At 49.0% G+C, this 15,953-nt stretch overlaps 1 protein-coding gene across 1 annotated transcript in view; it reads left to right on the top strand.

The window, feature by feature from the left end:
- The first annotated feature begins 5,284 nt into the window (after positions 1–5,284).
- The window catches only part of PLPP3 (phospholipid phosphatase 3), a 44,245-nt gene continuing 33,576 nt past the window's right edge, over positions 5,285–15,953 (top strand). The window contains exon 1 of the mRNA XM_068198845.1: positions 5,285–6,094. Within this exon, the coding sequence (XP_068054946.1) occupies positions 5,956–6,094 (139 nt within the window). The 5' untranslated portion in view covers positions 5,285–5,955. The remainder of the gene's footprint in view (positions 6,095–15,953) is intronic.

The following is a 15,953-nucleotide window of genomic DNA, read 5'->3' as shown; positions in this document are numbered from 1 at the left end:
GGGGCTTTCATTTAGGCCCCGGCCTAGCAGCGTAATTAAACCATGGCACATTCTTGACTTTCAAACAAACTCCTGGGAGCTGGCCAGCCCCGAGCACAGACCTGGATTTCACCAGGCTGGAAACCAGGGTGATGTTCCACGTCTTTCACGAGCTGTCGTTGACGGTGGAAATGCCTGCCCGCGGTAGAAATTGGGAATTCCACAGACAGCCCGTCAAGGCTACGCTAAGAAACACGTGAAAGGATCTGGGGGAAATAGATGAAAATGCTGGTCTGGTGAAATGCTTTTTACAATGCCACCAGTTTTCAGGGGCAAGGTGTATTATTGAGGCCTGATTTTTTTTTTTTTAGATATAATTAACGTGCATCAATAGTAATTTAGACTGCTGATTTTTGATTTTTGCAGTCCGAGTTTGCTCCTTTCTCTGTCAATACCGGGCTACGACCTGCAGAGGTGCTTTGATGGAGCTGGAGTTTGGCATTCCCAAGCGAATGCTGAGAAATGGCAGTAGATGGTGCTGTTATTCTCTTTTTTGAAGACAGGGATGGCAGACACAACTGTGACTGTATTGTAACAAGGTGTTACCAGTCCCCAGTATCCCCAAATTATAAATCAACCTCCTTCAAATAATGGGATTTGGTCTTTAGAAAATCTTAAATCAAATAACGTCCTTTATTACAGCTTCTGTGTTTTGATCTTTCAGATGAGATTTCGAGCTCACATTTTCATGCTGTTTGTTGTGATCATGTAATTTGAAATTTATTTCCTTTTTTTTAAATTTTTGTAATAATGTGAATTGAAATCCTCCAATCATGTCAAGAGCCAGCAAGATTTAGGGGAACTAAATTAAATTAGGGAGAAATATCAGGGTTGTGAAACTTGGCAGGAATACAGATGTTGGTTTCAAAACAGACTGGACTTTAAGTTGTTGGCAAATTGAATGTTGCTGACCCTGAGTGATTTGTGATGCCAGGAACGGGTCCCTGACCGCAGAATTTCCCACCCCTTGGGTCACTGAGGCACGTGCCTGAGGGCTGACCCTCCTGGCCTGCATCAGACTGGATCCTCAACTTCCTGGACAGCACCAAATGCTGCATCAGGATGACATCAGCTAATTCTTTTTAATGACCTGAAGGTTTATGAGGCTTGATCCTTCCCAGCTGCACTGGGGAGGGCAGAACTGGGCCCCCTTTGGATTTCACTTTTATTTGCCTTTCTCTGCAATGACAGGTCTAACTCCAGCCTTTGTGAAAATTTAACAGGGCAATGTTGACTGTGCAGGTTGGACAACCTGGCGCCGGGGGTGGTGTCCAGCATGGGGACACGGGCAGGGGACACAGCAGGTGTCCTGCCCTCAACCTCCTCCTGCCATGGGTTGGGCAGGGCAATGCCCCCACTCGCAGCCCCTCTGAGAGTGTTTTCTCCAGCAGCAGCAGCTGGTGATGCTAAAAATACCCCTGAACAGGGTAGTGGTGGTTGAGCTTTGGACTTTTCAGAAGTTTACTGGTATTTCGGCCTCGTGACTCCAGTTCAGGCCACCTGATGTGCAGCACGTAACTGTGGTCCAATTTCCCCCTTTGGAGGGGAACAATCTCAGATAACGGATAACAATCAGCTCGCTTTCTTATTTTAGGCTTGCTGTAGCCATGGTCATTAGCAGCTCCAAGCAATACAATAGGCAGGGCCTGGTCCTCCCACACTGCGTGTCCCCTCTCCAGAAGAGCTGCTGCCAAAATCTCCCCTGTGACAGAAAAGCAAAGTGGGCTCCCAGGGAAGAGCTGGCTGTCAGTCTGTGGGGGAAGGGGTGGCATGGCACTGGGCAGTGCTTCAAAAAGAGCATCCCACCGGGCACACTTCAGGCATAAACTGCTTTGCAACAGCATCTGTGTGTGCAGCACATCAGGAAGAGCAGAAGAGTTGCAACCTGGAGAAGAGAAGGCTCCAGGGAGATGTTAGAACACCTTTCAGTACCTAAAGGGGATCCAAGAGAAGTGGAAAGGGACTTTGGACAAGGACATGGAGTGATAGAAGGGGGAATGGCTTTGAAATGACAAAGGGCAGGGTTGCATTAGGTATGAGGAAGAAACTCTTCCCTGTGAGGGTGGGGAGGCCCTGGCACAGGCTGCCCAGAGAAGCCATGGCTGCTCCATCCCTGGAAATGCTCAAGGCCAGGTTGGATGGGGCTTGGAGCAACCTGGGATGGTGGAAGTTGTCCCTGCCCATGGGGAATGAGATGATCTTTACAGTTCCTTCCAACTCAAACCATTCCAGGACTCTGGGACACTCTACACTTGTAAGTGGAGCAGCCAGGAGCACCAGGGCCACGTCCTGCCCGGCCAAGGAGCAGCCCCAGGAGCACAGGGACAGTGCTGGCCAAGGGCAGTGCTGCTGCCCAGCTGCCTCTGCACCCCAGAGCTGGTGTTGGATGCTGCACTGATGGAACATGTTGTAGGGACACCTTAAAGCTGTGCTGGGCCAAGGCCAGTGGGATGGGGTAAACAGGAGCATAAGGGCAGGCTACAGGTTCCCTCCCTGCTCCAACAAATAGTTCTTTCACATTAAATAAAGTGTGGGATGAGCTACTTCCATGAGCCTCAGTGCAGAATCTGCAGCCTTCTCCTTTCCCTTCTCTGTCCCCACACCAACCCTGTGCACCTGGTGGAAACACAAGCTTTCACAACCTCTCAAGCAAGAGGTCTGGGCTCCTCTTGCCCCAAACCAGACCTCACTGTCCCACTTGAGCACCCTCTTCTATGGAGAAGAAAGAAAAAAAGGAAATACAAGAACCTTTTACTGTTGTTTTTTGTTTTGGCTTGGGGTGGTTTTCTTGGCAGATACCCTTTGGCCAGGATCATGTTGACCGGTCATGATGAGTGAGTAAGGTGCAAACCTTGTCTCAGTTTTTAAGTTCTTAACATGTCATGAGGAGATTTCCACATAGTCCTGTCCCACTGATGCAAAGATAAAGGGGAAGCAACAAGTTCATGCCCCTTTGCCCATTCCAGGAGTAGCCTTAAAGAGATGATTGTCTTAAAATGACAAGACTGAATGAATAAAACTCAATTCATTTTTTCAAATTGTTGGGTTATGAAATAAGTCTGGGAAAGAATAAGTGGTACAGCAATTTTTGATCTTTCCAGAAAATATATCAGTGTATTCCTTGTTTACCAGAGGTTTGGTCCAGCTGGGGTGGGAAGGTGGTGAAAATCAGTCCTTCTTCAAAAATGCAGAGAAAAATTCACTAATAATACAAACTCAGCTCATTCAAATGATTTATACAAAGCAAAACCTTAGTACACAGTGAGAATTTCAAGTCTGACTGAAAGGAAAAGCTGAGGTCTTTAAGGATACTGTTGCATGGCACATTTGATAATTCAATTTATAAATAAAAAAATATTACCAATGAATCTCTTGCATATTATTGACAAAGGCACAGAGGCTGCTTTTTTGGCACTTCTGACTTACCTATTGTCAAGTGTGAACTGGGCAATTGTGGTGGCTGCTGCTCCCTTAAGAAATTGTCCAAGATTCAGATTTGTGTGTCCTGGCTTGCATCAATTAACAGCACAATCTTTTTGTTATTAAAATGTAAACTTAAGTAGCCTGAGGGGTCCTGTAAATGCAAATACAAAACCATAATTTCAATTTCCCTGAAAGTATAAGAAAGTCTCTCTTTTTTTTTTTTATTTGCTGTTACAATAAGTCTCAGTTTTTGTTTGGTTGTTTTTTTTTTCTCCTTGCTTTGAACACAAAATGGAATTTAACCCAGGGAATCAGCAGATTTGGGGATGTGGGGAGGATGGAGCCAGCTGCTGGAATCTGTGGGCTCCTCTAGGCAGGGCCAGGCTCTGAAGGGCGAGAGGAAGGTGGATGCTTGACCCCACCGTGGACATGAGCTGAGCTGGGCAGTGTGCCCACAGCTGGGGGAGAATTCCCACGTGAAGATTCTTTCCACTTGCTCCAGGCATCCAAGGAGCCTAAATTAGGCACCCACACTTCTGCCACACTCAGGGGAAAGACAGAGGGACCTTGAGATGTGTGCTTTGAAGCCAGCTTGGTCCCCTGGTTGGGTGCTTGGCACCATTTTGGGCCAAAAGTGATGCTTTTATATTCAGTGCCATGGGGTGATAATGGGCAAAAGAATCCCCTCAACAGCAAGGTGGGAGGTGGCACCTGATTTCACTTCACTGAGGCATCACTGAGGCTTAATGAAAGAACTGGGGGAGCGTCCAAGGTCTGTTTTCCCCTTTCGTTTTACACCACACATATAAAAGTAAAATTTGAAAACAGCCACTTCACTTTCTTCCTCCCTCCCAGGCTGGCCTCAGTATGCCCGTGTATGTGTCTAAACAGATTCCTGAAAACCTGCCCTTGCCCAGGCTTGGGCTGTAGTCTGCAGCTCCGGGAGGAGCAGCAGGGATGGGTGGCCTTGCTGGGACTCTCCCTGCCCGGGAAACACCAGGGATGCAGCAGGATACGTGCCAGCACACAGGTGAGAGGCTGAGGTCAAATGCACGACCCAAAACGAAGAGAAAAAATAGTTAACACCATCCTGAGCAGTTCCCTGGGGTAGCAGCTCTCTCCCCACCTCCTGCACCTCTGCTCAGAGCACAGCATTGCCCTCCTGCCAGCTCGGGTTCCTGGGAAACCTTTCTTTTACTTCCTTGATGATTTTTAATTAGACCAAACGAGCGATTAACCAACACAACAATCCCTCACCCAACTCTCTCGTTATGCTCATTTGATGAAGGTGGTGTTGCTGGTGCGGGAGGGCAAAGCTGCCACGGTTCGGCGGTGGCACCTGGCAGGGTGGCACAGCCAAAATTCAGCCCAGGGTCGCCCCGCTGGGGTCTGCCAGGGTCTGTGGGTACCCCATGTCCCCTCCTCTGCGTCAGCACACGGAACACAGCTGGAGGGCAGGGAGAAAAAGACACGAGAAAAATGTTAATAAAGTTATTTGTTGTTAGTTTTCTGCCCCTTGCACCGTTCCCAGCTTTCGGGAGTCCTCCAGCCTTGGATCGGCTGGTTGTTTTCCTTTCCCCCCTGCACTCCTGTACGAACGAACGCTAGAGGCTCCCTCATTCGAGAGAAAACTTAGCTCCTAACTTTTTTTTTTTTTTTTTTTTAACTTCCCTGAGGAAAAAATGTGGAGTTAATTATGTATGTAAAATGTCAGATGCAGGAAAGGGGCTGTGCTTACTTGGATATCCCATCCGAGGCGAAGTGACTGATTTTTTTTCCCCCTCTTCTTCTTCTTTTTTTTTTTTTTTTTTTTTTTTTTTTCCTGAGGGGTGGAAAGCGCCTCGCGAAATAAAAGTGCAGAACCGAGCCGGTGGCTCCCAGAGCGGCCGGGGCGGGCGCGACGGGAGCCCCCAGCGCAGCGCAGCGCAGCGGAGCCCAGCGCGGAGCCCACCTGCCCCCGGGGCAGCATCGCCCCGCACCTTCTCCCGGACTGAGACTTTCAGACATACATATACACACACACACACATATATATATATATAAAATATATAAATATATATATATATACACGTTGGTGGTTTTTTTGTTTTTTGGTTTTTTTTTAATCCTGTCCCCCCGGCTTTTCCTCCAGGACTTTTCCACCGCCTTTGGGACAGCCCGCAAACTTCTCACTCGCTGCCCCTTCGCTGCTTTCCTGGTGATTGGGGTTTTTTTGGGGCTTGTTTTGGTTTTTGTTTTGCTACTTTGATTTTTTTTTTCCCCTCCTCTCTCCTTGGGAAGACCCGCCTGCCTCTCTCGCCTCCCCGTGCCCCACCGGAGAGGCCGGGAGCGGCTCCGGCGGCGCGGGCAGCACCTCCCCGGCGCACGGCGTGCGAGCCCGGCGGCGGCTCGGCTCGGCTCGGCTCGGCTCGGCTCGGCTCCGAGCGGCTCCCTGCGGCCCGGCACGGCCCGGCTCGGCTCGGCACGGCTCGTCCCGGGCGCTCGCCCCCGATAATGCAGAGCTACAAGTACGACAAGGCGATCCCGCCGGAGAGCAAGAATGGGGGCAGCCCGGCGCTCAACAACAACCCGGCCAAGAGCAGCAGCAAGAAAGCCCTGCTCATCTGCCTCGACTGCCTCTGCCTCGTCATGGGTGAGCACCGCGGGCTCCGCGCCCCCTCTCCCCGCTCCCGCACCCCCATCGCTCCCCGGGAAAAACTTCTGGGAAAGTTCGGCGGCGGGCGGGCAGAGCTCGGCCGTGCCCCGGCCGCGCCGCTTCCCAAACAAAAGCGGAGCGGGGCCGCCGGGAGAGCCGGGCCGGGCGGCGAGCGGAGCGGCCGGGGAGCGGCCGGGCCGGGCTGGGGAGCGCGGGGGGCGGCCGGGGGTCCCCGCGGGGAGAGCCGGGCACGGCAGCCCCGCACCCCGATGCGCTCATTTATGGGTGATTTGCTGTTATGTGCGCCTCGCTGCCCCCGCGGCCCCGCTGCCGGCGGTGGGGGAGCGGCCCGGGCGGTGCGCAGGGGGCACTGTGGGCTCGGGGATGCGCCCCGGGGCTGCCCCCGGCACGGGCCCCGCGCCCGGCGCTGGCTCGGCGGCACCTCGGCGGCGCCGGGGCCAGCTCCAGGTGGAGGCAGCGCTCTACGGTCAGCCCGGCTCGTGTTTTGGTTAATAATGGAAAACAGCAACTCCTGCCGCTCTGGTTGCCGCGTCGCTCCTGCTGGCGGCTTTACCAGCGCTCCTCTCTTTCTCCCATCTCGCTAAACTCATTCCTTTAAAACTTCGGAGCGCTCTCGCAGCCCCTGGCAGAGGTTTGGGTTTGCCTGCCTGCTCGGTTTTTGGAGATGCGATGGCTTTTGGAGATGCTGTGGCATGGAAGGGAACTGTCAGCAGCGCGTCTCAAAAAAACTTTTTGCATTCCTAAACATCAACCCTTCCATTGTGGCTGCGATGCTGAATATTTCATTGACAGATACAGGCAGGGGAAATCAACTGGCTTCCAACAAAGAGATTAATAACACAACAGCACGTGAGTTTAATACTCCAGACACCACAGTCTTTAAAACAATTGTTTCTGCTTAGAGCCCATTTTTTAAAGACTGTCAGTTTGATTTAATTTTTATGCAGTTTATTGATCATCTGGTGTATATTAGGGGGCACTAATACATTAGGAGGGGAGGCATGGTTTTCTCTTTATATTCCCACAGGAATAGGGCCCAGTGCAGAAAGCTTCATTTTCTCGGATCTGGAAAAAATAAAAATACTTGATATCCCATATATGCAACTAATATAAATAGGAACATAACTAGCTGGACTTAGCTCACTTATTTAAGCAGAAAGTCGAATTCCTAGTAAAACAGCTCCTAGGAGTCAGAACTTTTAAACTTTTATTTACCCGAGTTTTCTTAACTTGAGGCGTTCCTGGCATGAGTAGGTGCTATTTGAATGTGGAAAGGGTTTTGCTCTCCCTTCTCTGTGCTAAGGGTCCTAAATGAAAAAGCAGTTGGTTGACATGTGTTATTCTACTTGTGCTAGTTTGGGTAAACAGGACTTATCAAGCATCACTGGGAAGTATTGTTGGCAGGGAATAATGTGATACAGCAAAACTGGGATTGTTGCTTTGTTTCAGGTTGCTGCAGGTGGAAATCGGGAAGTAAACACCAGAGTTGGCTTGTTTAGGGGTTTTTGTTGGGGTTCTTCGTTGTTGTTTTGTTGTTGGGTGATTTTAGGGTGAGGAGCATTTAAATGCAAGAGCATGAATGCAACAGAAAGTTTAGATCTGACTGATCACTGGCAGATGAAGAGCATGGGTGGGACATGGTGAGGGAGGTGATTATGGGATGGAGAGCCCATGATGTGTGTTTGGGGATGGATAGCTCATGATGTGTGTTTGAGGATGGGCTTTGCAAATGCACCAGGACCAGGAGTGTCGGACCTGCCAGTGGATGACTGGGCATGAGTTGTCAAAGCTGCTCCACTCATGGGAGGCTTGGCTTGCTCTTGCCTCTGCCTTGTGCTAGGGAAGACTATGACCTTATCATTTGCAAGTACTTGATTCCCATTTTCTTGTAAAAAAAATCCCCAAAAACCACTTGGAAAGTGGAAAAAAGGTGCCTTAACTGAATCCTTCCTGTAAGAGAAATGTGGACAGGTACAAGTTGATGGATATTTACATACAGAGTGGGGAAAAAAAGTCGGATATAAGATAACAAGGCGCAGAATTGAGTGAAATGACTTCTTCTGAGGTGGAGGGATCTTCTGCTGGTGCATGTGGGCACATGGCCATGGTCTCCAGTGCAGTAAAAACTGAGTAACGCCTCTTGAGCAGCTGCCCAAAGACATTCAGAGAAGCAGGGAAACAGAAGGCTTTTTCTCATTTGAGGACCACTTGAGGAAATATTAAAACTGGCCATTTGATCTGCAGAGGCCTGTGACGCTGCACTGGCTCCTGCTGCAGGTAATGCCATAATTCAGCCTTGAATTGGTTTTCTCTGAGGGGAAAATGAAAAGGGTGAGCTATGGCTGGAATGTTTTTCAGAAATGACACACACTCTGTGTGAGGCTGTAGATGTGTACAAACCCTTTGTTTACACACAAATTTAAACAAATTACCCAGAAGACAATTACCATAAACATCTAAGAAAGTCTGAATTAATAAAGCTGAGCTATCAGGAGCTTCCTTCAGCTTTAATTTGGTGAGAGTAGTTAGAAAGATCCACTTTTATCTTTCATCCTTAAGCAGTACAATGGTTATCTTGATAGCAAGTGCATAAGAGGAAGATTTGTATCTTTTTTTCTTGGGGAGCAGGGTCATGGAGCCAGTGGAGGAAGATCCACTGTACCAAACCCTCCATTTTTCCTGCATTTCCAACTTGAGTTGAGTTGGCAGGGAGCTGGATGTTACTGAACAACCAGCCCACTCCTCTAATGAGTGCACTTGGCACTCATAAATCCCTGGGCTCTTGCATGAACAAGAGGTTTGATCGCCGACACTGTGAACTTCCCAGAAATTCCGTGCCCGTGCTTAACTCAGTAAAAAAAGGCAGAAAAGAACTGAGTGTGCATTTATTAAAGCAGGTCATGCAAGGGGGGAAAATAACTTTCTCCATCTGCTTCCTCCTCTTGGGAGGGCGGCTCTGTTTAGAGGATTGGAAGATGCTTCCTGAAATTGTTAAGGCCACAGGCGAGCTTGGTGGTGTGGAAGAGTCCCCGCTGCCCTGTCCCTGTCTCCTGATCACTGCAAAACATCTGAAAAAGTGATGGAGGGGGTCTGGGCAGGTCTGAAGTTCCTCCTGCTGAGCTGGTTGATGTCTTTACTTTGTAGAGCAGTGGGGAACTCTCTGAGCAGCAAAACAAGAGGTGTGATGGGTGGACCTCACTCCACCTTCATCTGATCATCCTCAGCCCATCCCTCTGCCAGGAGTTTACTGCACCTCCTGCCTGGAGCTTGGAGCTGTTATTTGGGGGACTTGGGGTGACCCTGGCTGGGCCAGATCTCCGGGGAAGCTTTCCCTGGTGCTGTGGGGTTTTGGGCTGCAACAGCCACCAAACCTCCTCCTGATGCAGGAGACGTGGCCAGGTGGGGAAAAGCCTCCTGCCATGACCCTTGAGGTGGGATGTTTTGGAGCCTGGCCCCACAGATGTAGCATCTAGGGTTAAATTTACTCTTCTCAGACTTGCTCTTTTCCCTTGGCAGGGACTCCTGGTGTTCAGCAAGCTCTGAGCAGCCACCTGTGCTCTGATGACGGGTGCTAAGTCAAGCGTTTAATCTCGGAAGAGGGGAAGGCTGTGTCAGCAAGGGTGATAGGGCAGATGAGGGTCTTCAGTAGCTTGTGCAGGTAAAACAGCTTCCAAAAAGTCCTGCTTGTGCCATAAAATAGAAGGATTTCATCTGGCATACCTGCTTCTGAGGCTTGTGGAAATTGGGTTTATGGGAGCATATGTTCCAGGCTGGTGGGATGTAAACTGCACATAATTTACTGCCCTTCTTCTTTTCTGCCTCTAATTTAATTTTCTCTCTTCTGTCAATCCCAGTTAATCTGTGCAGCACAAGTTTTACTGCCTTGGGAAGGTTTTTTTGAAGCAACAGATGGATAGACCTCTTACAACCTTAATATCTCTGCAGCTTTCTCACAAATTTGGCATCTCCTGTAGCGAGCTTGATGCTAAAATGAACTTTGAAAGTAAATATTTATGTTAGCTGGACCTTGACATGTTTATGTAAGTTGGTATATAATCTTATAATTTGGGCTAACAGTTTAGATTACTCTTGACTTCCCTCTCCTGTGTAGAAAGTTGTGTAGACCTCCAGCTCTCAGAAGCAAAAAGGATTTGAGCTCTGCCAGGGGCCCTGTCGCTTCATCACAAAAATTGGTGCAAACAGGCCTGGGATTGTCATTTAAGTGTAAGGAGTGGGAGGAATTGGAGATGAGGGGTGAGGTTAGAGTTATTTGGATGGTGTAAAGCTGGATGTGTTGAGTTAAGCAACTTTACTTTGTTTGGATTGGGGCTGTTGTTTTTATTTTTAGGACTGCCCCATTGCGCAGCACTCACTTGTCGCATGGGTGACATCTTTCTGTGCACCTGAAGAAGACACTGAGCCAACCATTTCTTGTTTCCAGCAAGGGACAGCAAGACCTGACTGTACCAAACCAGCTGGGCAGTCCCAACCCTCGGTGTTGCCTTCTCCACGCTGTGTCTCCTCCGTGTCGGGGAGGACCGAGCCCACACCACACGGGAGAAGCTGTGTGGGTGGAGAGTCGTCATTGTGTTTTGAACATCCCTAGGTGGGGTTTGGTCGTTCATGTTTATGTATCTCTCCATAACCTGTAGGATCTCCTGGTGGCAGCGAGCTCCTGGCCACGGATGGCTGCTCTGGAGGTGCTCTGGCAAAGACAGGTTGGCAGAAGTGGCATCTTGGCATGAGGTTGTTGTGCAGTTAGACTCTGCCATAACTTGGGAGTAAAGGAGCTTTTTTTTTTTGAGCCTGGAAAAGCTTTTTATTGAACCAACAGTCAGCACCTAAAGTGTGATACCCATCTGTTGTGCCTCCCTTGAAAGACCAAAGGAGCCAGAGATGACTGGAAGTAAAGGCGAGAGAAATATTTTGGAGGTGTTTGAAATCTACTTTTTCTGCATTTGCTTTGTGAAAACAAACAAATAAACAAACAAAAAAAAAAGACAACCGACCTATCAAAAAGAGATTATTAGTGACAATTATACTTGAGGTGTTAATTGCAGAACAAGGAAATGCTGTACCTATGGCAGACCGAGTCCTCAGGGGTATAAATCTGTTGGCTTTCCTGAGTTGGTGGAACTTGGCCAGCCTGAAGATGTGTCTCCAGGAAAAGCAGAATTACATGCAACTGCTTCATGGCCAGGAGTGCTTTGAATCCTGTGTACCTGCTGCTGAGACAGGCAGGAGATGGGAATCACAATTACAGCAGATGACATTTTTTTAATTGTCTGTTTGTAGTGAGCACAGAAAATAATATAAACATCACTCCCAGATCAAACGGATTATTTTTATACCCTTTAAATCTCAATTTAATATGCATGCCTTTCCTAGGCTGCTTTGGTCTGACTCTGTTTGTCTGGATACAGGCTGGTGGTGTCTCTCCAGATGCGTGTGCTCTGTGTACCACCCAAAAATGGTTTGCATACCACAGCTGGGGAACCTCTGGCAAACCAGGGCCCCTCTTCAGCATGTGAGATAGGCAGGGTGTTTGTGTGGCCCCATCTCTGCCTGAAATGCCTTCAAAGAGGGGGAGGCAAAGGCCCAGCTCTGCTCTGGTGGAGCAGGCTCCATCCTCCCTGTTCCCTTCATACAATGCTCCCACTTCATCCATAGTAATCCAGAAGGGACCGTTGTGGTCTCCGGGCCTGCCTGTGCCTGGAACAAGGGCCTGCCTGTTGAAGGCAGCGTGGGGAAAGGCAGCAGCCTTCAACCCTCCTATCCCAGCGTTCACACAGCCAGAGCTGGGAACAGCAGCTTCCTTGGCATCCCGAGGGGCTGTGTCCCAGCAGGGAAGGAAGCAGGGAAACCCCCTCCCAGGATGTGGCTTTCCCCCCTGCTGGTTGGGGTTTTGTATGAGTGCTGTCATACACATACATATATATATATTTTTTTTTTTAAACATTTCTTCCTTTTTGTTCTGTCTTAGGGCCTTGTTCAGCTCTTCCGATAGGTCAGGTTTCATATTTCAAACAAACAAAAGAGCTCAGAAATGAGAATGATAAAACCTCAATGCAAGAGGTGAATTAAAGTAATCCAGCGCTTATCCTGTAATTATAAAAGTCTGAAGTCATTTTTCTGAATGCTCTTCTGTGCTTCCCCCCTTGCCAGCATGTCTGGAGGCCCAGACTGTGGCCAACCTTCCATCTGCCTTTCCAGATATCTCAGCTGGGTGGGTTTTGCCAAAAGCTGAGAGGAGGTTGCCCTGTGTGTCACATCTCTTCATGGATCAGTGGCCCCTGTCCCAGAAGGGCACTTGCATCCCTTTCAAAGCCACCCCATCTCCGTTTCACTCTCTCCCATGACATTCACATTGGAGGGATACTACCTGCTCCACAGTTTTAGAGCAGGTGGAAAGTTCCTTCGTGTGGATTAGGTGTCTGTGGCCAGGGATGTGTTGGAGCAGCTGTTGGGAAATTGGAGAATCCCTTCTTGCCTCTTAGCTGCACGCAAAGGCTCAGTTGCAACAGTGGGATTGTGATCAGCAGAAGCTGCTCCTCCAGTTTGACCTGAGGAAGCAGAATGCCACGAAAACCAGGGAATTTGAAGTGTCTTCGTTTGGATATTGATGCAAACAGTTTGAAAGCAAGCCTTAAGCATAAGTTTGTTACCAAGAGAATGCATGAATGAGTTTGAAAATTAGCTTTGTCGGGGCAGGTTTGGAAGTACCAGAAATTCCAATGGAACTCCATCCTTGGGAGTCAGTCACATAAGTGGGCTTGTTTTTCACATGTGTTGGATGTTTTGGAGACAGAGGGTTGAAAACAGACTCTGCATCCAGTCATGTTACAAGCAGAACATGTAATTTAACTCCAGAGCTTGTGATGCTCTGAAAATGCCTGTGCTCTTTGTGCTGTGTGTTCCTGTTCCAGCCCTGGAACAGGATTGCATCCACGCACGACCTTGTCTTCTCTGAGCACGTGGTGCCCTCTTTCAGGGCCAGGCTGGGGCTGCCAGCCAGTGCCCAGATGGAGCTGCAGCTGGTCTGACAGTGGTGGTGACACTGAGTCAATGGAGACTGCTCAGATTCCCCTACTACTTTCCAAAGTTTTGCATCCTTTGCCCAGAAAGATGTGAAGGTGTGTTGATCATGGCATTGAGGAGCTTGGGAGGGGCCTCTGGGTTTTCTGATAAAACACACCAGTGGGCATAGCCTGTGATGCTTGGAAAGCACAGCAAATTGAGGCTGGAGCAGTTGGCATTGCTGGGTTCACCCACACCTTGCCCTGAACACCAAAAGGTGGCTGTGGGACCGAGCTGTCCTTCACTGCTTCAGGAGCTTGTAGATGTCAGACTGCACCTCTTGGAGCCTCATCATCTTTTCTGGCTTCTGGAGCTGAGAACGGCATGGTTCTTCCTTCCATGGGTTTAAAGAGAAGAAGTGAAAGTTACTGGTGAGATGTTTTGGGCAGCCATCCCTCCTGAAAGAAATGATACTCCTTCAGAGAGCTGCTGCCTCCCAGCAGTGTCAATATGGTGCTGCACAAAAGAAGAAATTAGGTACTTTCACCTGTAAAATAATAAGAATTTACTGCCATTTTTGGCCAGCCAGCAGTGCCCCTGTGTCTTGACCATGCAGGCACTGCACGCAGATACTAATTACATTTCTGTAAATTGAGCATTAATATGAAGCTGAGACCTCATCACATCCTCCAAGTGCCCAGCCACTGAATTTGAAAGCCAGTGTGCCAAATGGGGTCTGGGCTTCCTGTCTCCTTGACACTCAGCAGGTCATTTATGACTTTTTTTTGGGGGGTGGTATGATGGGCTTTCCTTTAAGCCTGGAGGGAGCAGCCAGCCCAGCCCTGGTTATTGTTCCCAGCCAGCTGACAGCGAGGTCTTTGCTCTGGTCTTTGTAGCAGCACAGCGGCCATGGCAACCAGTCCCACATCCCAAGCATTTTGAGGGCTTCCAAGGCTTTTCTGCAAGGCCCACCACCCTTTAAAGTGCTAGTTTCCAAAGGGAAAGTCTCAAACAGCGTGGTGAAATGCTGATAAGCAGGTCTGGTCAGTAACCACTGGGTGCATTTGCGTTCTGAGTGATGCTCAGGGAGTAATTTTGGATGGCAGGCGAGCTGATGGCAGGCAGCAAAGCTCCTTTGAAGTCGATAGCTGTGAATCAGTTTGGTGTTAGCAGGTTTCTGGAGCGGCTCTTTGATCACTGATCAGATGGCCCTTGCTTTTCGGGGAGCTGCTTCTCCCTGAATTCAAGTGCTGGGCCGAGGATCCCTGTGCCAGGCTGTGCTGCCCTTGGTCCTGCCCAGGCACGTCACGGGAAGTTTGTGCCTCTGGGAGTTTCTAATCTGGGGAGACAGGGAGCAGAAGGAGCAGCATCACCTTGGCGCGTGGGCAGGCGCTGGAGCCCGGCGAGGGCACACTTTGAAGGCAGTGTTTGCAGTACAGAGGCACCCAGGTGCCCAGTGGGGCTTTCAGAGCTGCTGAGGCACCTCTGATTCCTTCCTGAACTCCCTGTTGGAGCTGCAAACTTCAGTGATTCTGCCAGTCCTGCCAGGCCTCCCAAAGTATCTTGAAATCAGATCCTTGGCGACTATGGAGGAGTCCGTGGCTGCCAGGGCTTGGGCTGAAGTGTGTCCCTAGGACATGTGTGCACCTGTCCTGGAGCTTCCCACCCGAATTCCTGTGAGAACTTACCCAGGTGCCTCTGTTCTGGTGCTTCCATGTTCTGCAGAAAAGGGCAACAACCTTGGATTCACCCACTGCAGCAGGAGCTGGCTTGTCCTTTCCCAGAATAAGAGCTGGAGTTTTTCAGGTTAAGGATGTGGAAGAAAAGCTGCACTAAGGCATCTGCCAGTTGATAATACATTACAAAAATGGATGAATCTCAAAGGGAAGGGCTTGGAGGGGCTTTTATCCTACTCATACTTGCCAGGCTGAGAGAAAGTTCCCTTTGCTGCCTGACCACAAGTGGCTGTGCTTTTCGTAGAGGACTCAGGGTTTTTTTTTTTTTTTACTTTTTTTTTCTTAATAACTTTCATAAAAATTTGCACCATCAGTTACTATCCCCTCAAATAATCCCATTTATTTCCCACATAATCTGAGCCAGTTATTTTTTCATCCAGCCCTCCTGGTTTCTTGACCATCCCTGCAGCTTTAGCATGCAGCTGTCATTCTGCTGCAGCTCCCACAAAGCGGCTGAAAACCAAGGTAACAGCAACATTTTGAGTGAAGGGGATGAAATGTGGGATAGGTTCAGCGTATTTCTTTGTCATTGTTGGAGTCCTATTCAGTCTGGAACTGAATAGGAGGCTGATTAGCATGTGGAAGCATTTCTAAAGCACTGGGCTGTGAGGGTTGGGTGGTTTGGGTTTTTTTTTTCCTTAAAGGAGAAGTTTTGTGGCATTTCTTTTTCCCACTGAGCTGGTATGAATCTTTGTCAAATGCAAAACCCATGGAAAATACAGATAGCATTTTGGAGAAAGCCTGTTTTGATAAATCACCGTGGGCACAAAGTAGTTTTCCTGTGTGTAAAACTCTCAGAGCCACTGCAGAATCTAGGCATGCAGCATGTTTGAAATTGCCAGACAAGTGGGATAGTGTTTGGGATACATCAGGATTGTGGATGTAACAACAGGTACTTCTTTGCTTTTGCTCTTGCTGAAGTTTTCTGCCACAAGTGGGTATTGGGTCCAGAGCCTGAAAATCCACCTGCTTAAATCTCAGGGTTTTGTTTTTACAGGGAAAGATGTAACACTGAGGTAAACTAAAGCTGCCTGCAAGTGAAAAACATCTTCTTCGCCCATGAAATTGCTTTAAGTCCTGGG

This window comes from Anomalospiza imberbis, chromosome 9, assembly GCF_031753505.1.
Source record: "Anomalospiza imberbis isolate Cuckoo-Finch-1a 21T00152 chromosome 9, ASM3175350v1, whole genome shotgun sequence".
Taxonomy (NCBI): Eukaryota; Metazoa; Chordata; class Aves; order Passeriformes; family Viduidae; genus Anomalospiza; species Anomalospiza imberbis.
This window is presented reverse-complemented; position numbering and strand designations above follow the sequence as displayed.